The following is a 23,172-nucleotide window of genomic DNA, read 5'->3' as shown; positions in this document are numbered from 1 at the left end:
GTGAATTGGCGTTGGGGCATTCGGCTTATGGTTTTGGAGGTGTACAGTTGCGACCAGGATGGCAGCAGGGCGTGATTTTAAAACTTTTTTGCTACATCTCACAGAAGATAAAGATGACGTCTCGATGTTTACTTTGCCAGAAGCGGTGAGAGTATCACTGCTCTAATTCTGGTATTGAATCTGATACAGGAATTAAGATGCAGTTTAGAAGGCTATGTGATTTGACTAAAAGGCACGCTCTATGGTGTGGCACAATAAGCTGTTAAAAGCTTATTTGAAAGCAGAGATCGTGCGAGGCTTCTTGAGTTCGTTTGGAGCCTGGTTTGGGTAAGGAAGATTCTCAGTTTGTTAAAAAGTGGCGTGATACACAGTTGAAGGCCTCAAATATGTTTATGGCTTTACTTATTGAATACTATGAAAAGCAACTTTCCGTTTTGTTTGCTGAACTTAATGAATGTCAAGAGAATGTTTTGCAGTTTGAATCTATGTCAGAATATAACAACTTACATAAGAAATTTATGGAGGACATTGATAAACATGAGGCTGAATTAAGTGCACGCAAAATGAAAAAGTTTCACAGAGACATAAATGATTTTAAGAGTGATAAGGTGTTCAACTGGAAAAGGGAAAGAAAGGAAGTGCATTTCGGGACTGAGAAACAAACTAGGCCTAAACGCAAAAGGGTGCGGTCGATCTTAAAATATACTACAGCAAGCACCTCGGATGGGTCTTCATGTTATTCAAACACTGATATTGAAGTTGAATCAGAGCCTACAATAATGGGTTCACCAGAATTACCTTTTTCTAAAAAATCCAGAAACCCTTTAGACGGGTGGCCGCAAACATAAGAACTCATATGGACATTTAAGTCTAATGGAGGGGGTTAGCCCCACAGTACCGGTTTCTGCTTTGTCCCTTGATAACAATGATATTTATGATAGCAACAATATTGTGGTTAATTTAACTAACTACCAGTTCAGTTATTCTGAATTAAAGTTGCTACATAAAGGATTAAACTGTGCCTTCCTTTTATTTATCACAATATGATACTGTTTGTGATGTTAAAATTTTAGTAGGTTGCTTAATTTGAAATGTTATTTTGCTAATCAAACAGCGAAAATGACATCTGTATCTAAAAGTGATTTTGTTTTCAAAAAATCTGACTTTGTACCAATATATAACAGCAATGTTAAAGTATTTGAACAAATGGTGCTAAAGGATTTACAAACTAGACAAACTGAAATCTTTAGAAATGTTAACTATAATATATCCAGAGAAGAAAAACTGGCTCTGGATAGATTAAAACAAAATTCACGGATAGTAATCACTAAAGCGGATAAGGGAGGTGCAGTGGTGATATGGGAAAAGAATAAATATGATGCTGAAGCCATAATACAGTTGGGTGATTCTCATTTTTATAGCCAGTTGTGTGCTGATCCTACATCAGAATTTAAAAGTATTGTTGATACATTTTTACAGCAGGCAGTATGTGAGAATTGGATCAGCCCAGAGTTGGTTAAACAGTTACAGGTTGATTGTCCAACATCTCAATATTTTTACATTCTGCCTAAAATACATAAAAAACTGTGTGATCCTCCAGGTAGGCCCATAGTTTCAGGTCGTGGTTCCTTGACAGAACCATTATCTGAGTACCTTGAAAGCAAATTAAAACCTCTTTTAGTGCAGGTGAGAGCTAGGATAAGAGATACCAAGCAGTTTTTGAATTTGATGGAAGATTTACAACTGTCTAGTGATAGTAAATTAGGGACTCTAGATGTCCAATCTCTGTATACCAGCATTCCGCACTCAGGTGGTATTGAGGCGGTAGAATTTTGGATACAGAGATCAGGACTATACACTATGGATGAGAAGAATTTCTTGGTCTCTTTACTTAAAATAGTTCTTGAGCACAATGCTTTCAAATTTGATAATGAATGGTATTTACAGATAAGAGGGACAGCTATGGGGGCTACTTTTGCCCCTATATATGCTGACCTATTTATGGGCTACCTGGAGGAATTGTTTATCTACAATACTCAGTTTCCTTTCTCTGAACAGCTTATTATGTGGAGACGGTTCCTAGACGATTGTTGGGTTGTATGGAGTGGCAACATAGAAGGCTGGGTAAAATTTAAAGAATATTTAAATTCCAACAACTTTGGTATTAAGTTTGTTGGGAAGTTAGAGTTATTTACAATAGATTTCTTGGATGTAAGTATCACTAAGACAATTGATGGTACTATTATTACTTCCCTATATAGGAAACCTTTTTCAAAAAATTCTTTATTATATGCCACTAGTTGCCACCCTCCCCATACTATTAGGAACATACCCAAGGCACAATTTAGGAGAATAAAGACTATTTGTTCTGATGCAGTTGATTACAACACAATGGCAAAAGATTTATCTTTTAGATTTAAAAATAGGGGTTACAAAACTGGAAATATTAGGGAGGCTTTTGATGCTAATAGGAACCTGGGAAGAGATTTGCTTTTGAAGGATAGTGTAGATGTACCAAAGCAGATATTGAAGGGTGAAAACATTCGGTTTATCACTACTTATGCTACTAATACCTATTTAATCAAACAGGTTATTGATAAATATTGGTTTATTCTACACAATGACCCATTATTACATTCTATTTTGGGTAATAAGTGTCATTTTGGATTCAGGAGAGGTAAAAATTTAGGTGAATATTTATCCCATTATAAAAAGAGTAAAGCCATTAGTTTATTAGATTCATCTAGGAAGGGTAGCACTTTTTGTGGACACTGCAAATATTGCAATTTAATGTCAAAGACGGTAACTTTTACTTCAGCCAACACTAGTAAGGTTTATATCATCAGATGCTTTATCACGTGTAGTACATCATGGGTGGTATATATGGCTTTGTGTAGATGTGGCTCTTTTTATATTGGACAAACTTCATGCCATCTAAAACAAAGGATTGCCACCCATCTTAGTGATATAAAATGTAAGAGGATGAGAAGTGCACTGTATAAGCCATCTTAAACCATCCTGCAGCTCATTTTGTTTTTGTTGGTATAGATAAAGTAAATGATATGATTAAAGGGGATGCACTTAAACACAAAATACTAACTAATAAAGAACGTAGATGGATAGTAAATTTAGGGGCTTTATTCAAGCCGGGCTTGAATGACCATTGGTAAATGTTCCATCTCCGGTTAGATAATTTGTAGATTATGTTTTTTTTGCATTCCCACTTTTGTAATTTGTGCTTTTTTGCATTTTTGCGTGTTGACATATATATACATTTCTTCTGTATATTTTTGGATGGGGATTATGTTTAAGCACATGTGGGTGTGCCTGTGTGTATATATTTTGATATGATGATATGATGTTTGTGCATGTTATATGCATTAATATAACATATCAGGGTTTAAGTATTGAGACTCACTTGTATGCGTATGCATACACACATGCACACATGAAAATATATATATATACATAAGAATATATATATACATATACTTGGTAAAAGTGTGTGTTAATTTTTGTATCCCCAACAAACAATTTATAAAAAATGTCCCCTTTTTTATTTTCATTTTTATTTTTATTTTATTATTTATATATATATATATATATATATATATATATATATATATATATATATATATATATATAAATATATCTTTATTGTATATTATTTAATTTATTTTTTTGAGGGATTTATTATGTTATATATAGTGTATTTAGAAGATTTGTATGTCTGGGATACTGTTTATGTAATGAATATTATAGAATAACATTTGGTTTTTATTCTAAAATTGCATCTTTAACTGTATTAGCGAAATATCGCTTTAAGGAGAGAAGTGTAAATTTGGTTGCAATATATGCGTGATGTGCCTATACTGCTGTATCACACTGATGACGCTCAGTTAGAGCAAACCGGTCTGTGGGCAGACTGTTTTGGCTTAATAAAGCCTTTACTTCCAAAACGGCCATTTATTGTCTTTCTTATTTGAGTGCTGGACTTGTTTGGTGTGCTATATATATATATATATATATATATATATATATATACATATATATATATATGTGTATATATACATATGTATATATATGTGTATATATATATGTTTATATGTTTATATATATATATATATATATATATGTATATATATATATATATATATGCATATATATATATATATATATCTATATATATATATATATATATATATATATATATATATATATATATATATATATATATATATATATATATATATATATATATATATATATATATATATATATATATATATATATATATATATATATATATATATATATATATATATATATACATATATATATATATATATATATATATATATATATATATATATACATATATATATATATATATATATATATATATATATATATATATATATATATACATATATATATATATATATGGTTCTACCTGACAAGACCGAAGAAGACCAACGAAGAAGACCGAATCGCGAATCGAGTTGCAGAACATCGACAATGCAGAAGACCCACATGGATGACAACACCAACGCAGGATGCCGACATGGGGAAAGGCTGTGTGAGTATCTTGGTAGTGGGACGCAGGTAAGTGTAGATTGACGGTCTGTGGGGATAGTTAAGTGAGTTAGGGTTAGGGAGCGATAGGGGTGGGTTAAGTGAGTTAGGGTGGGTTAAGTGAGTTAGGGTTAGGGTGGGTTAAGTGAGTTAGGTTATTAGTGTGGGCTTGTAAGGATTTTGGTGTGCTTGTGTTGTGTGAGTGGTATGTGGAATTGGGATGTGTTTTGTTTTGTATGGGGATTCGTGTTTGGGTACCGTCGGTTATTCCCCGGTTATGTGTGGTTTCGTGTTTATGGACTGTCGAATATGTGGTGTCGGTGATGTGGTTGTCGGTGTTGTGTGGTTTCGACTATGTCAGGTAGAACCATATATATATATATATACATATATATATATATATATATATATATATATACATATATATATATATATATATATATATATACATATATATATATATCTCGCAAAAGCACAGATCCTTGTGTTGAGACAGTAGTCTTCCAGTCTTAGGGGAGGTAAGACGTCTCCCTCCCATAAGGAAAAACAACAGACCACAGGAAAAACTGGTACTTGTGAGCAGCAAAGCTGCTCACTGAGAATCCTAAAAAATCAGGAAAAAGAACAATGGTCTGCAGACATGCTCAGTTGAGACTCCAAAGTAATCAAGAATTATAACTTTAGAAATCAAAAATTCTATTGAAAAACAAATATATGAGCACTTTTGCCCTTAAACTAGCCTTGCCAGATCTAAATTCAGTTCACATGACATACAGTAGTTATCTGCTTTAACAAAGAGATCATTTTTAATTAATTTGAGCTGGAGTTTTAAATGTATGTCAAAGGCTTCTCATCCAAGCTACAGTAGATATGTCTTGTCTTTCTTACCTGTTCTACATATCTACTCCTACTGGTAGCTTCTGGGTTATAGCTTATGTGCTGCATTCCTGTCCTACGTGGTTAGTGCCTAATTGATACAAACACTTAATACAAATCTTGCCCCCGTTATATATAACTATTAGTACATCACAGTATCTGTGATGTGATAAGTACATGCTATTTGCCATGTTTAGGTGGGCAACAAGTACTAAAAAGTACAGTTGTGTACACTTACCAAAATGTAGATGTTCAAGTGTATTCACTGTTGCAGTCATTACATTTGGGTTATCTGCTTGCAGTAGCCCTCAGTCGGCCTGATTAACAAAGTCTTGGGTCCTGCGTCGGTTGCTGTCCCTTCTGTGACGTCAGGTCATCAGGGGTATAAAACATGCAGCTGATGCCATTACATCAGTTTTTCTTGCCCTAGATGTCAGGTGCCCCCCAATGGAAAGCAATTAAGTCTATAAATATACAAGGTTATACCTCCAACAAAAAAGCAAATACACCAAAAATCTTTGAGCATAGTAAAGGAGAGTAGAAGTATAACCAAAAGAAGAAGGGGGCCAGAGGGAGGGTAGCCAGGACTGCAACAGTGAATACACTCAAACATCTACATTTATGGTAAGTGTACACAACTGTACTATGTTCTTCGTGTTTCACTGTTGCAGTCATCACATTTGGGTAGATTCCCAAAGCTAAGGATGGGAGGAGGAATTTAGATAGCATTAGGACCAGCTATAATGCCCTACAAGACTGCATTGGCAAAGCCAGCTCTGGATTTAGAGAAAATTGGCAGATGGTAATGTTTGGTGAAAGTATGTACAGAACTCCGGATAGCAGCTTCTAGGATTTCCCTGGTAGGGACGCCTCTGAAAAAGGCTGTAGAAGTAGATGCAGCCCTGGTTGAGTGGTGTCTGATCCCCTGTGGGATAGGTTTTCCATGGTGCTTGTAGCAGAAATGAATGCAATGGCCTATCCATTTGGAAATGGTTTGCTTTGAAATAGCCTTCCCCTCTGACCCTGCAGCAAATGCCACCAGCAGTTGTTCAGATTTCCTTTGAGGTTTAGTCCTGTCCAAGTAGAATCTAAGTTGTCTGTGCACATCTAAGGAGTGCAGAATCCGTTCCCCTTTGTTCTGTGGATTAGGAAAGAAGGTTGGCAAATGGATGGACTGATTAAGGGCCACACTGGATACCACCTTGGGCATGAAGGAGGGATTGGTCTTGAGGGACACCCTATCCACATGAAAGATGATGAAAGGCTCCACTGCCATAAGGGCCTGTAATTCAAAAACACTTCTTGCTGAAGTGATTGCTAAAAGGAAAGCTGTTTTCCAAGAAAGAAATTTTAAGTCTGCAGTAGCAGCTGGCTTGAAAGGAGGAAGAGTGAGCTTTTCAAATACAAAGTTAAGGTCCCAGGCTGGAGTTGGAGCTCTCCTGGGTGGTCGTAAATTTTTGGCCCCTCTGAGGAACTGCTTGAGCAGTGGATGAGAGAAGAGGGGAGGTTCTGTGGTATAATGAGCTGAAATGGCAGAGGCGTGAATTTTGATGGAGGAGAAAGACAAGCCCTTGTGAAGCATCTCAGTTAAGTATTGTAAAATCTGAGGTAAATTGGGCACTGCTGTGCTCATCCCATAAGCTTAGTTCCAGATACAGAATTTTTTTCCATTTTTCAGCATAAGACTTTCTAGTACTAGGCCTCCTTGCCTCTAAAATGATATCCATCACTGGTTTACTGAGGGATGGTAAAGGAGAGATTAGGTAATTAGCCAGGCTGCTAGGCTCAGTGTTTGAAGCTGAGAGTGCAGAATCTGATTCTCCTGCTGAGACAGTAGGGTAGGGGTCTGAGGCAGGTGCCATGGGGCCAACAGTGACACACTGCACAAGAGGGGGTACCAGTGTTGGCGTGGCCAGTCTGGTGCAATCAAAATTGTCCTTGGTTTGTCTTGTTTGATCTTTAGTAGCAATTTGGAGAGCAGAAGGAGAGGAGGAAAGGCATAAACTGTTTTTTTCAGCTGAAGGACAGAGCATTCACTTTCCAAGCTTGTTTGTGGGGAGTCCTTGTGCAAAATTTGTCCAATTGATAGTTCTGGAAGGAGGCAAACAGGTCTATATCTGGGCTCCCCCATTTGCTTGTCAACATGTTGAAAATCCTTGGTTCCAGTTTCCACTCATGTGGGTCCATGAGGTTTCTGTTCAGTTTGTCTGCTATTGTATTTAGTTTTCCTGGCAGGAATTGAGCTTGTAGATGCACTTGATAGTTCAGGGCTGTGTTCCACAATGCCATGGCTAGTCTGCAGAGGGGGTAAGAATGTGTACCCCCCTCCTTGTTTATGTACCACATAACAGTGGTGTTGTCCGTCTTTACCATTAATTGTCCTGGAAGAATGTGGTTCTTGAAGGCTGTCAGAGCATTCTGTACAGCTAACATTTCTTTTTGATTGATATGCAGGTGCATTTGACTTGGGTTCCATTTGCCCTGAATGTACTTCCCTGCCAGGTGAGCCCCCCATGCATAGTCTGATGCGTCTGTTGTTAGGGATTGGGTGGCAGGGGGTAGAGTGAATGGCAGTCACTTGTTTTGGTGGCAGGCCTCTGCCCACTAAAGGATCTTTAGGTGTAGGCAAGGTATGATAGGAATCATTGCTTCTGGATCCAGAGAATGTTGACACCATAGGCTTTTTAGATACCACTGTAGTTTCCTCATATGCAGTCTTGCATATGGAATTAGAAGAATGCAGGAGGCCATGAACCCCAAGGCTTGTAGTATTTGCCTTGCAGATAGCAGGGTTTTTGTGGCCAATTGTTTGAAGTAGGTTGTCAAATGAATTTGTTTCTCCGGGGTGAGGAAAGCCATCTGGGAAGTTGTATTCAAGCTTGCTCCCAGGTATATAATCTGTTGACAGGGTACCAGGTGTGATTTCTTTTCATTGATGGTGTACCCCAGACAAGTTAGCACTCTTTGTACAAAGGCCAGATGATTCAAAAGTATGTCCTGGCTTTCTGCCTGAATTAAAAAATTGTCCAGCTCTGGTTATAGCTGAATATTTCTTTACCTGCAAAATGCAATGACTGGAGCTAGGCACTTTGTGAATACCCTGGGCACAGTAGGTAAGCCAAAGGGCAGTGCAGAGAACTGATAGCGTGTAGCCTGCTTTGAAGCATAGGTATCTTCTGCAAGATTCCCTGATTGGGATGTGCAGGTATGCTTCCTTTAAATCTAGTTTTGCAAACCAAGCATCTTTGCCTAGCATAAGGAGCAACTGGTAAGGAGTCAGCATCTTGAATTTTGGAATCACCAAAAAGGTGTTTAGAGTAGACAGGTCCAGGATAGGACGCCATAAATTATCTTTTCTGGGTACCAGGAAAAGTCTTGAGTAGAAACCTTGTCCCTTTTCCTCTTATGGTACCAACTGAATAGCCCCCATGCTTAAAAGAGAAAGTACTTGCTTTTGGGCCTCTGCCCACTGATTTGGGGGTAGATCCAGCCACCCGCTTGGTGTTGGTAACGTGTGGAAGTGAAATCTGTATCCCTGGGACACTATATTTAAAACTCATTTGTCCTGGGTAATGAGTTCCCAGTTCTTGGCATGAAGAGCAATCTTTCCCCCCAAAGGGGCAGTCAGTTAAGAAGTGCTTGGAAGTATTAGGAAGAAGTCATTGAGACAGTTTACCATAGGGGGAAGTTTTATTACTCCCAGCTTTGGAAGTGCTTAGTCCTGTGCGTACCCTGGGACTGAAGCCTGGGAGCTCTGCTGGATCTGGGTTTGGATTGAGAAGGTCTGAAAAAGGCAGGAAAGGACCAATTCTTGGAAGGTCAATGCCTACTAAACCTTGGAGGTTGTACTTGTAAGAAATCTTTAACAGTTTGCATAGATTTAGCTTTTTTCTCCTTCTTTTTAAGAACTTCTTCTGCCTTGTTGCCAAACAGGCGGTCCTGGTTTAAGGGAGCATCCAGTAATTTCGCTTTAACATGATCTGCAAGGATTGCTCTTTAAGCCAAGTATACCTTCTAAGTACAGACCCAGTTACAGCAGCCCTGCAAGATGCCTCTAGTGAATCAAAACCACATTGCAAAGTGTGTTTTCCAACTTGTTCAGCTGAACTTAGTAAATCCTGTAAATCCTTATTTTCAGCACAATCAAGAATCAGCATCATTTTCTGTTTAAGCAATCCAATAATATGCTGCTGATACTTTAACATATGAAACTGGCAGTTTAAGGCCCTAATGGACAAAGTTGCAGAAGTGTATACCTTCTTACCCCATCTATCCAGCGCCCTGGAGTCTCTATCAGAGGGGGTAGGATTTTTGGCAGTAGTAGCTTTAATGCCCTTGGGTCCCAGTGAAATTATCTCAGGATCCACAGTAAGATTTTTAAAAAGGAACTTGTGAGAGTCAGGGATCCTGTAATATCTATCAGGTTTTCTGGGAGCAGGAGGTAAAGAGTCAGGGGCCAAGCTAGAATCTGAAAAGGCATCATCCACAATGTCTAGTACAGGAGGTATGGCTAAAGGCTTGTGCTTGGGCAGGAGTAAGAAATCCCTAATCCTCTTTTTAGAATCACAGAAATCCTGACTTTCCCAATGAAAATGCTCCCTGAGAGTATGCAAGGTTTCACCAAAAGAGAAATCTCCTGGGGGGAAGCAGAGGGAATAGAGTCCTCAGCATCAGAATCCTCGTAGGTAGATAAAGGAAAATCCTGGTCATCAGAGGAAACAGAAAATTCAGAATCCTGGTCAGAAGTATCATAAGCAAACTCAGTCATAGGTCTCTTAGAGGGGGAAGGCTGGCTTCCCCTGATTAAAGTAATAAGGTCTTCAGCCATTCTTATCATTTGTTTTTTAGGCATAGAGGCCTGACCATGCGGTCTGGGCATCAGTTTTCTAGGCATGGTTCGAGTTTTAGGCCTTGAAGAAGAAGATGGCATCAGTTTAATACACAAGTCAGTAGACCTGCATATCCCCTCAGAAGCCGGTGCCTGCACAGCGGCTGCGGACCCATCCATGGTAGAGACATCCACAGGTTCCACAGATGAAGCATCTTGCGGCATACTGGACTCCAAATGGGTCTCAGTACAGGCCTGCGAATCTGAAGTAGCGGGTATCAGGGGCAGCAAAAGCACCTCACGGAGTACTGGCGAACTGGTGACTGGCTTAGGAGAAGTGTCGTCGGCAGCTCTGGACCTAGGCGGTCTGTCTCTGTCTTTATCTTTGCGTTTTTTCGGAATGTCGGTAGTCAGGTGGCTTACTGAAGACATATCAGGATAATTGAGTTGAGCACCAAAATATTTAGAAGCGAAAATATACCAATGACGGACAGTTCGTGGTTTAAATAAGGCACAAAACTGACAGCGAGGTACGTCGTGGTCAGGGCCTAGGCAAGGAATACAGTATGAATGAAAATCTTTATGAGGTATTTGCTTTCCACAAGTAATGCAATTATTTACTTTTACTGACATTGGTTAAGAGCAAGAAAAAGTTTCCCCAACGGGCTACTTAGCTTTTAGTTGAAGACTTCGTTTCGGAAACTCAAAAACGAAAATTTCAGGAGTCGGCCGACTGACACTTGCGAACTGCTTCTGCTTTGGGCACCGCACGGCAAGAAAGACTGATGTAATGGTGTTGGCTTCATGTTTTATACCCTTGACGACCTGACGTCACGGAAGAAGGGACAGCAACTGACGCAGGACCCAAGACTTTGTTATCAGGCCGACTGAGGGCTACTGCAAGCAGATAACCCAAATGTGATGACTGCAACAGTGAAACATGAAGAACATCATATGAATATGTGATAACCAGGCAAATTAAAACTCTAGTGTTACACTGTAGTTATCATAACTGCAACTAGCCAGTATAATCTGGCTGAACCTGTGACTGGGACCACCTGCCTTGTGTCCTTTATGTCAGGTAGCATACCACTCTTTCTATGACAGGATGAATTCAACTTTGTAGTGATATATCAATTATTAGTGTGTTCGGAGAGAAAAGAAAGTGCTCTGTACGTGCTAGGTCTAAGATAAACTGCAGCATTCTATGACAGTGAACCAAACAGGGTTAAATGAGGAAAGAGATAATTGACTTCTATTTCAGTTTGTTCCCTCTAAATGTCGTTGAAACGGATACATTATAAGAGGTTGTCAGTAGCACTTGTCATAAATTCTAGATGACACAGTAGTAATCCCTATAAAACAGTAAACTGTAGTTCCCAAACTGGGAATCAGTGAGCCTCCATTAAGTGCATCTTGTACCAGTGCCTAATGCAAAAAACCTTTGCAGAGATGTTTAGGGAGAGTGGAAAAATATCCAACTGCATGGACTGCCAGTAGTATATTGAATTTACTAGATTATTGGCAGAGTTTAAAATCTTAATGAGAATGAGATTCCAAATGTTTTGGCTGTTCCTATTCTGTTACCAGCCTTAGTTGGCTCAGTGTAGTTATTTAGTCTTTAGAATTTTAAATTATCAGGGCTTTGTGTAGAAATTTATTTTGCAATGTGCTTACAGTTTAGATGACTTTTCTGTATCTTTGCCTGCTAACAGAAATGTTACACGAATGAGATTGCTTCTACTGTGACTCAGGTTTTAAAACATGCTTTCAGGACTGTTTGTGGAAGGTGTGGACACTTTCTAGAAATGCAGCTGTTTCTGTTGCATTGAGAAGATAGGCTTGGTTACATAACCATTTTGGGATTTAAATGAGACTTTGAAAGCTCTTTTAAGTTCTGATTTGGGTTTGATCCTACTGGTACCCTGAGATTCTCACACAATGGGATAATGGAGGTAAACTGATGCAAGGAGTATCTAGAAAGTTTCATATTCCCAGATTCTGCCCTAACAAGGTATCCAACTTTAAAGGGCAGAACAAATAAAAACCCCAGCCTAACAGGAGTCAGGGTACCAAGAGGAAATGGCAGGCAGATAATGCTTCCAAACCAAATAAAATGGGTTTATTTTCCAAAAGAGATAATTCCCCTACTAAAGAATGACTATGCCAAGACTCTGGGCATTCTGTCCCCTCCTCCCACAAGTAAGCACTGAGAATAATTCAGTGAGGCAACTCTAAGCAGTGGACAGAAAATCCTCCTGTCTTCAGGGAAATCCCCCTGCACCTGCCAGACCAGACACATCTGTTCCCTTTGGTACTCCTTCACAAGTTGTAAGCATAAGTTTTGAACTAGTTCATGCATCATAATAAGGGAAAATGATTTTAAGCAGAATAAGAAACCCTAAACCTGTTCCTTAATTAATGTATGCATAATTAATGTATGTGTAATATCTTAATGCATTTCGATATTGGTTGCCATCTACTCTCTGTGTCATATACTGCTATGGATTTTTTGCTTTAGTGTAAACTTTGAACTGTATTGTATTATTTCTATACATTTATATGTATTGTAATATGCTACTTCCATGTTCTTTTTGTTAAACTTGGTATTTTGTAAAAACTGTTTGTGGAGCTTTTCTCCCTGGGCCTCCACTGAAAATGGGTTTCTGACCCAGTGGACATTCCTGGTCAACAAATGTCAATAAATAATAATAAATAAACACCCAAAAAGGCGCTATTGTGGAGATGAATGTTAGATTTGTTGTACCTAAATAGTTTTACAGAAGTCCCAAAATTCAAAATTTCCACCCTGCAAATGGTCTTATGCCCTCTTCTGGACCTCTGTATCATGGCAACTTTACATCTGAAAGATGCTTATCATCAAATTACAACTGCCCCCAACTTCAAGTTGAACCTACAAAAGTCCTGACTTACACACTCACAAAATGTTGTCTCCCTAGGGTATATGATGGATAAAAAAAAGTATGGCTTTTCTATAAGAAGACAATATCCTGACTGTTCAGAACATTTTCAGAGATGTTTCACTTCAAGAAGATGCCTCTGCAAGAGAGTTTCTCAAAATTCTAGGCCTCCTGGCATCAATGATCTTCATGACACCACTGGCTAGACTCCATGTAAGCAAGATTCAATTGTTGTTGTTGTGTCTTTCGGCTTTTCCCGGTTAGGTGTCGGCACAGCGGAACTCCGGTCCGCTAATGATTGGCAGTAGATTTTTACGTGCCGAGTTGCCGGCCCTGACACACAACCTTCAACAAAGGTACGCCCATTCACGCATGTCTCCACACAGAAGATGCTCTAGCTGAGAATTGAACAGGACAATGTCTTACTGTGAGGAGACAACGCTACCGCAGCACCACCACTGCAGTCTTGTAAGCAAGATTCAGTGGTACTTAAAAAAAGTTTGTCCCAGCACCTGCTTCCCTTGGAGTTCCAGGTACCAGTTTTTGATTTTGTAAAATTAGAGTTACAAAGTCGGAGGGATCAGACTTCTCTCAATTCAGACCTAGCCTTCCTCCAGACCCAAGATGGACTTGCCAGCTTTTGCATGGGGAAAAGTGTCCAGAGGAGTTCTAGTGAAAGGCTAATGGGGTCCTTGGATGCTAAAAATCACATAAACATCAAAGAACTGTTAGCAATGATTCAAACCTTAAACGTTCGTTAGCATTTATGGTCTCCAAGGACCCTTTTATTGGTTATACAGATCACCAGTCATGTGATACCTGAACAAACAAGAGGGTACAGTGTCATACCCTCTATGCCTGTTGGCAATGATGGCCTGGCAGCTAGATTTACAGCATTTTCAGGCCTCAGACATCTGTCTGAGCAAAACCTACTGGCAGACAGACCAAGCAGATCCCAGACAGACTCTCACGAGTGAAAATTCAATACAGAGGTCTGCCTGAATTTGGTCCAGATGTGGAGAACACTCCAAATAGCTCTGCTTATCGCCTTCCAAAACAGACAGTTGGAAAAATTCTATTCAAGACATCCTTGCAGCTATGCTTGGAGAACAGAAGCATTCTCGTTCCCTTGGATAGGAATGTCCTTTATGCATTTTCACCCTTTCCACTGATACCCAAGATGCTTCTAAAGATTCATAAATAATTACCAAAGATCATTGTTCTGAAACCCCTTTCTGGCCAGTCAAAGTTGGTTCTCCCTTCAATGGAGTTGGCCAACGGCAATTACCACATACTTCGTCACAGTCTGGATCTACTCACACAGTGTCATGAGTGACTTGTGTACCCCAACTTAGAGCAATTGGTACTTGTTCTATGAGGATGTGCAGTAGGTACTGAAGGAGTAAAGAAAACCTGCAAATAGAAAATCTTAAGTTTACAAGTGGAATTCTTCCTCGTTGGAATCTCAACTTTGTTCATGAAAAAAATGCCCTTATCTGATTTTCCACAGGGACAGGATTGTTTTATGCATTAATCCTTCTTTCATGCCAAAAGTGTTCTGAATTTACTTTATTTATTTATTTACTTGATTTTGAATGAAGCCATCAATCTCCCAGTTTTCTTTATTGAACCTAAAAATAAAGAAGAGAAGATTCTGCATACCTTGCATATCCACAGGTAGCTTGTGTACTGCCTTGACAGAAGTACGCCCTTCAGGAAAGCTTACAAGCTGTTTATTTCTTATTCTGGGGATACGAAGGGTCAACCTGTCTTTAAGCATGCAATTACTCATTGGTTATCTTCTGCTATTACTTTTGTTATGCCCACCATGGTAAATCTCTTCCAGGCAAGCATAAGGCACATTCCACCAGAGCCTTAGCCTCTTAGGTGGCATATTGGAAAGGAGTAGACTTTAGAACCATTCTAAAGGAACCAACCTGGTCTTCTGTTCATACCTTTATAAAGAATTACAAACTGTTTTATTTCTCAAGTTCAAGAGCAGGCCTTACAAGGAACTTTCTTTAGGGGCTCCTGGATCCTTAACCTCCCTCATCCTAGCTAGGGTAAGCTTTGGGAATCTACTTATATGCCACTCAGACAGTGTGAATGATTAACATGGTATAGTTGCATAAGTCATACTTACCTGTAACAGCAGATGTTCAAATTTCACACTGCCTCAGTGGCAGCATCCAGTCATCATTCCCCCACTTATGTATACATTTCAATGGTATCCAGTCTTGTTGTGTATTTGTTGTTGTTTGATGGCTGCAGATTGGTTGGTTTCAGGCAATTCTTGCTTCTGGTCCTTCTTGTTTTTTCCTACTTGGCATTAAAATCCTGAATAACTGACTTTCTGTGACAGGGATTGGGCTTCCCATGATGGAAGAGGCATAGACAATTCCATACAACAGAGAGTCAGAGGAGGCTATTCTGAGCTCTGGAAAGCTAATAATGTGAGTTTTATACAGGCACAAAATCTATATGCCAGTGAGGCAGAGTGAAATTTGAACATGTACTGTTACAGTTCAGTAAAATTTGCACAACCGTACCTTAATGCAGATACAGATGAGTCTAGTAACACATTAAAAAAGATACGAGGAAACTGTTAAGATGAGGAAAAATAGGAAAACGCAAAGGGATAAAGCAGATTACGAACTGAACACTCCATATCCGCCAAAGAAAAACAGTAAAGAGAAAAAGGAGACTTTATTAACCAACTGGAAAAAAGAACATAGTTACTTTTCACCAACAGTGGTGAGGCTGAAGAAAAAAAGAGAAGACTCAATCAAAAAAGATAGAGAGTCATGAAGGACATTAGGCATTTGCAGAGAGTTCAAGATGTGAAAGTTTTCAAACAGGTCTGTACACACCAGGCACCCAATCACATTTCAAGAGAAAGAACATGACACACAGCAAACAGAACAACAGAAGTTCAGAATTTTTACAATGAGTGAAATCGAGAAACAACAGATATGTCAGCACCAGGCAATGTTCAACAGCTGCAACGTTTTCTTGGCATGGTCAGCTACCTAGGCAAGTTCATTCCAGACTTGAGCCTTCTATCAGCACCACTCAGAGACCTGACACATAAAGACATATCCTGGTCTTGGTTCGAGCAACACCAAAGAGCATTTGATGTCCTGAAACAGAGAACTGCTAATCTGCCAGCTCTCATATACTATGATGTTCACAAGCCAGTAACACTCCTGTGATGCTTCAAAATTTGGTCTTGGTGCAGTCAGCCTACAAGAGGATCAACCTGTTGCCTATGCATCGAGAACTCTTACCCAAACTGAGATGCAGTACGCCCAGACAGAGAAGGAGCTTTTGCCAATTGTGTTTGCATGTTCAAAGCTCTGTGATTATGTTTATGGTAGACCTATCCAGATCTAAACAAACCACCAACCTTTAGTCATTATCTTGAGAAAGCCAATGCATTCAGCTCCAGCCTGACTGCAACATCTGATGATGAAACTGCAAAAGTACAATTTCAATCGTGTCTACAAGAAAGGCAGACTTCCTTATCTTGCTGATACTTTTTTCCAGATCACCTAGAAACATCACAGAACTACATGAGAATGAAAACCTTAATTATGAAGTCATGGAAGTGAGAGATTTTTCTTCTACACGTCTTGATGAGTTGAGAGATCACACGGTCACAGATCCAGTTTTACAGAGGCTCATCCACTTTATCAATCAAGGCTGGCCATTAAAGCAATCTAGTTTACCTCAAGAAGTGCAACCCCATTTTCCATACAGCGTTAAGAATTTGTTTGACAAAGGTATCATAATGAAAGGTCCAAAAGTCATTGTTCCAAAGTCCTTGCAACAAGAGCACATTACTATCTTGCATCGTGGTCACCCTGGAGACAATTCTACCAAAAGAAGGGTGAGAGATCTAGTATTTTGGCCTTCTATGTCACAAGACATTGAAAGAGCACTTTTATCTTGTTTAGTGTGTAATAATACTAAGCCACATCAACAAAAGGAACCACTTCAGCTTAACCAGATTCCAGAACTACCTTGGTCAACAGTAACCACAGATATTTTCGAGTGGAATGGTCAACATTATTTGGTGTTAGTAGACTCTTATTCCAATTGGTTTGAGATTGACCTACTTCCTAACCTAGCATTCAGTATTGTCATTACTAAGATGAAACATCATTTTGCAGTCCATGGTAGTCCACACAAAGTTATTTCTGACAATGGCAAGCAGTTTACAAGCCAACAGTTCAAAGGATTTGCTGAAGAATGGGACTTTACTCATGTCACAAGTAGCTCAGAGTACCTGCGATCAAATGGTTTGGCAGAACGAGTAGTTCAAAGTGCAAAACTGTTACTTCAGAAGTCAAAATGAGATAATAGGGATGTTTTCCTGAATCTCTTAAATCTCAAAAATGTTCCTCATGATAAACACCTTGGTTCACCTGCTCAAAGACTTCTGTCAAGACAAACCAGAACCACATAACCAATCAGTAGTCAATTGTTGGCTCAATGTGTCAAGAACAGCAGGTTAGTGAAAGCCAATCTGTTGAAGAAGTGCCTAACCCAGATGTCCTACTACTATAAAACCAGCAAACTGTTCAAGCCATTATGAGAGGGAGAAGTGGTAAGGATGCAGATGACCAAAGGTTATGATCGGATTGGTGTTGTGAAGAATACTGGTCCACAGCAGAGATCATACATTGTGGAATCACAAGGAGAAGTTTTTAGGTGGAATCAGAAGCATTTGACACCAGTGCCCTAGCCTATACCACAGCACATAGCCTGTGAGAAAGACTCTTTATCTCAGAGTGAGTTGTCCAGTGTTCCAATTCCAAAGGAAGTTCCAGAGGACATTCCTGTTCCTATGATGATGAATCCAGAAGTTCCTGATATGAGTTGTGCACTGCACACTGTCCCTGTTGCTAAGTTTAGTCCATATTGTTATGTTACGAGATATGGCCACATATCCAAACCCTGCAGCAGATACGAAGCAACTTGGGCATGAACATTGCGTTTTGTTTCAAATTTACATAGCAATGAATGTCTAGCGCTGATATTATTCTTTCAAAAGGGCAATCATTTTAATTGGGAGGATGTAGATCAATATGTGTGTATGTACCTTTAAGAAGCTATCCAAGGGTTTGCATAAGTGTATAAATACTAAACATGTGCAAGCTAGACTGCTATTTTGTAGTAAGCTGTTGAGAGGTAAGCATGTATGTATACAAGGTCTGTCTGTTAACTACTTTGTTCGTATATAATGATGCTGCTATCCATCCTGATGTGTTTCCATGTATTAAAGCATCTAAACGAAAACCCCAGCCTTCTTGTCATATGTGTTAGAGGCGAATGGTCAGCACCCAATAATATTAATCAAGTGCTCTGCTGGAGCAAAGACATAGGTCTCTGCATTGTAGACTTCTGGAACAGAACACTAGTGCACTTTGTGAAATCACTGAAGTCGAGAATGGGAAAGAAATCATTTGTCCCATTCAGGACCACAAAGGAAAGGGGGTAAAATCCCTGAAAATATGAAAGCTTCTACTTCCATATTAAGCAGCAGAATCTGAACCTGTCCCAAGAGCTCTGATGAGGTGAAACGCTAGACAACTGGACATCTTTCTAGGGAGTAAGGGTGAGCTCTAGGACATGGGTGAGAGATTGTGCCAGAATCTTCATTGGTCCTTTGTGATATTTATGCAAGCTGGGTAAACCCTGAGAACTGTCCCCATGAGGCAGCAAGGCTACCCAAATGATCATCCACTTGGTTAACTTAACTGGGATGGGTGCAAAACTGCAATGCACATCTGTGTCTTCCTAGGCAGGCAAATAGAATTCTCTCTCTTTTTGATTTGGCTTGGCTTGGAAAAGGAAGAAGATATAGAGTGGGGGTGAACACACAGAACCACCACAGAGGTGATGGCCTGTTTTTCCTCAGAAGGTTATTGACCAGGGCCTAAGTGGCATGGAAAAAGATTATTTTATCCAGCATTATGTTGTCGAGCTTCTCCTCGTTGCCATCCCCTGTAGGCAAACACAAGAGCCTGTGTCTTAGCCAGAGGGTCAATATTATCAAATTTACACAGGAAAACAGGACAGCTCATTTCTGAAGATGTCAACAAGGACTGTAAGAGGTCCTCATTGAAAGCAGACTCTAATAGCCTCAAACTTTTGCAGAGTTTGCTTTACAGGATAAAAATGGAACTTAGACTGTTAAAGTGAACAGATGACAGTCCTAAGCCACAATGTGGTAGAAAAAAAGTATTCTCTTACTTCACTTGTCCAAACCCTGGTCTCCATCTTGTACAGCAATGTGGCAAAACACTGCGGTCTCTAGGACATATGCTGGACTGAGCAGATCAGAGTTGTCAGTCAAAGAATCCATATGAAGTTGCTCTACTCACTAAGACAGGGGCTCACATAAGAGATAGAGTATCTTAACAGGTGAAGAGTAGAGTCAGGGTGTCCCTTGTTTAATGACAAGTTCTCCATGACAGCATGACTCAAAGTTTCTGAGGTCTCATTGCCAGATACTCCGAAAGGCATTTCGGACAGGAAAGGACTGGACCAAAAAGTCAGTCTAAGCTACTTCTTGTAAGCACAAGGGTTTCTCTAAATCAATAGGCTGTCTGCTAGGAAAGTGGAAGGAGGGTGGCCTTGCTGATCATATCTGTCTCTGAGGTAATGGACTGTAGAGCTGCTAACTCCTCAAAACATTTATAGAAGCCTAAGTGTAAGAGAACCCAAACTCCCCACAACCTACAATGAGTGAGCTTGCTCAAAGGAATCTCACAAAGGTGAGCAAGCAACTAATGTAGGGCAGATGTCAGGCAAGAGGGAACCAGTGGATGACCATGAGTAATTTAAGAGAAGGCTGTTCTAAGCACATCAAAAGTTTTAGGGAATATTACCGAAGTATTCTCTAAATGTGCAATCTCACACTTGGCAACTCAAGTTCCCTCCAGACATCAAACAACTGTTTGATGTCAAGTCCAACAGATGCATGCACTGGCATGAAACAACCAGATGGACCCACCTCATCCAGGACCATCTGGCCTGAGTGCATCTGACTGGAGGTCTGGGGAGAAGAGCACTTGGCACAAAGTTCTGCCAGTCAACGACGAGGGGCTGCTCCTCAAGATTTGACTAGTGAGTCTCTTGGTCTAGCTTATAAGTCTGAGTCTGGGCAGCAGAGACAGCCTAGGACATACGTTGCAAGGCAGAAGTTGGGGGTATGCCTCCCATAATAGTGAAGGCTTGGGCCTTTACTATTTGAATGCAAGCTCAGCACCTGCAGAAACTAGGACAGTGTTTTAACTCTAGACTTTCTTGAATGAGAGTTAGACCATTACCTGCTCTCTAAGGATCTGACCTTGTGATCATGTTCTGATCTATAGCTGGGGCAGGACCACTACATTATCTTTTATTGTATTTATTTTATTTTACATTTGTTAACTGGGTAGTGTCCGGCTGAGCAAGTTGCTTGTTTTCAGTGGAGACCCAGGGAGAAAAGCTCCATAATAATAGTACAAAAAAAAGATTACAAAACATTTACAAAGATTTACAAAGAATAACAAAAAGTTTAACAGTTGCCTACAATCACAATTTACAAAAAGAGAATGAAAACAGAAAACATTTCATTTCCTAAGCCTTACTACAGACAGTAATATGAAACTCGTTAGATATATAACTATATAAACCATTGCTGTTTTTTCATTTGTTACAAGTAAGACAAGGAGAATACAGCAGAAAAGAAACATTTGATTGATGGCATTAGAAACTAGTCAGGATTATTACAGGAGCACTGTTGAGTAAGGTATTCCTTTAGGAGTTGTTTGAAGCTATGACTATCTGTATTTTTAGGATATTCTGGGGTATTAGGTTATTTGGCAACTTTAAAGGAGAAGAGAAGAGATCATCTTGAAATAGATGACCTCTAAACAGAAAAGCTCATATATTTCAACATGAATCTCAATGCTTCAAGTATGTACAAGTTCTTTACATAGGAGATTGGGAATATATGCAAACATACAATGCGAAAACGAACCCATGTTGGAGGATTTGCTCTGACACTATCTTAGTATTTTCATAAAGAAGTCACTCCACCACTGAGAAAAGAGATCATATTAAAGCATTTAATAAAAACTGTTCTTTTTCTGCTACCCTTTGACCTTGGAGAAAAACATATAACATACCTTTGAACCTTTTTTTTAATCTTTATTTATTATTTATTAACTGACGTTTGTTTACTGAGAAAGACCAACTGCATCTGGGTTACTCATTTTCAGTGGATGCCCAGCGAGAAAAGCTCCAAACAAAATATGCACAAAACAAATCAGTTGCAGTTGTACTAATCCTTACAATCATAGGTAAGGACGCATACACTGTTGCAAAAATTTACAACAGAAGATAATACATTTTAACATGGTTCAGTGAGAGTGAAATCTGTCCTAAGAAGACAGCAGAAAGAGTAAAAAAAGGGAAAGAAAAAATGAAAGAGTGAAAATCAGATTGTCTGGAGGAGTAAGAGTGGGTTAAGGAAATGGGAGAGACAGAACAAGATTTAGGTGGGAAAAATGGAGAAGGGGTCATAAAAGCAGACAGCTGAGAGGAGACATAGTAAGAGAGGTGAGAAAGGTAGGGTAAAAATAGCTGACAGAGTTTTACTGACAAAAATGGTAAGAATAATTGGATGGAGTAAAGTGATAAGAGTTGCATGTTGCTATAACAAGTAGTGAGTGAAGGTCATCGAGGAAGTGACAACTTGAGCAAATACAGCTCATGCAACTGAAGATAAAGCAAACAGCTCACACATGTCACTGTTAAACACCTGCATGCTCCTATATGAAGAAATCACAGTGGTTGTCATATTTTCAAATGCCAGGTAGGCTAGCTATTTCTCACACTGATAACTATGACCAACAGAGTTAAAATGCTAACACTTGAAGCAGTTATTAATGTCAAGGCTCTTCTCAAGACAGTAAAAGCAATGCTGGTGCAGGTCTTGGCTTGTGGTTTGATGGCCACATGAACATTAGTGCATTTATCAGGCAGTATATGCAGCACTTCGCAGATAACAAGAGCTGCGATCTAAAGTGTGTGAGGAGTACAAAGAAACTGGTGCGCACAAGGTATAAGTGAGCTTATGTACCAGAGCAATATACCACAGTGTACATCAGAATGAGTGCGCATACATCCACAAGTACAGATCTTTCAAATTATTTGCTGAACTGGTTGGTGAAGATAAATCAAATGGATCTCCAGTGAGGGTCTTCATTGTTGCATCCATAACAACTATTTAGCTTATGCCTTTTAATAAATATACTTTCCTTAACAAAAGCCTATGAAATTCCAACAACCATCCAAAAAAAGGTAAACATATGAAATGCAAGCAATATCCCTAGGGGTACTGCTTGCATACCTGAATTTTGACATCTCAAAATATTTTCAGTGGTTATTTGTTCTTCACCTCTCCCATATGTAAATGTCAAAAGTGAGTATACAAACCAGTAGCCTCGCGAAGATCCTGAAAAAACTTCTGGTTAAATATAAAAGCCACTCCACTTATCTCCTCCACTTTGGCTTCTGCTGTTGTATTCCGATTGATAAAATTAGCAGTAATAGCAATGGCTAGTTTCCCTCGAAACTCTTTTCTTCTGAACCCTAGAAAATTAATAAAAATAAATAAACATACTGGGGGAAATATTAGAGATTTAAAATAATTTTACCACACGATATTTTGAAGAGATTTTCTGCTGAATCAATTTGCATCCACTGTAGATAAACTGTTTTAAGTACTGATTTTCACTCCTGTCTAAATTTATACTTCAGTTGCTGTGATATTTGTGCATTTTATAGTTTTATACTTGAATTCTGCATTTTAAAGTTTAGTTTGCTGTTACTATTGCATTATAACCTTTGTGCTGAATCCAGATCCATCCATATCTGAATATCTAAAACTATAATTCTTAATTGCACTTAACATTT

At 39.1% G+C, this 23,172-nt stretch overlaps 1 protein-coding gene across 1 annotated transcript in view; it reads right to left on the bottom strand.

The window, feature by feature from the left end:
- LOC122814984 (F-actin-monooxygenase MICAL3-like) overlaps positions 1-23,172 on the bottom strand; it is a 489,064-nt gene that overhangs the window by 42,662 nt on the left and 423,230 nt on the right. Inside the window, exon 7 of the mRNA XM_044087239.1 lies at positions 22,693-22,848. Coding sequence (XP_043943174.1) covers positions 22,693-22,848 — 156 coding nt within the window. The remainder of the gene's footprint in view (positions 1-22,692; positions 22,849-23,172) is intronic.

Source organism: Protopterus annectens, chromosome 11.part0 (genome assembly GCF_019279795.1).
Source record: "Protopterus annectens isolate FY-2018-M chromosome 11.part0, PAN1.0, whole genome shotgun sequence".
Classification (NCBI taxonomy): domain Eukaryota; kingdom Metazoa; phylum Chordata; order Ceratodontiformes; family Protopteridae; genus Protopterus; species Protopterus annectens.
Note: the sequence above shows the minus strand (reverse complement) of the source record. Positions and strands in the feature narration are given on the sequence as shown.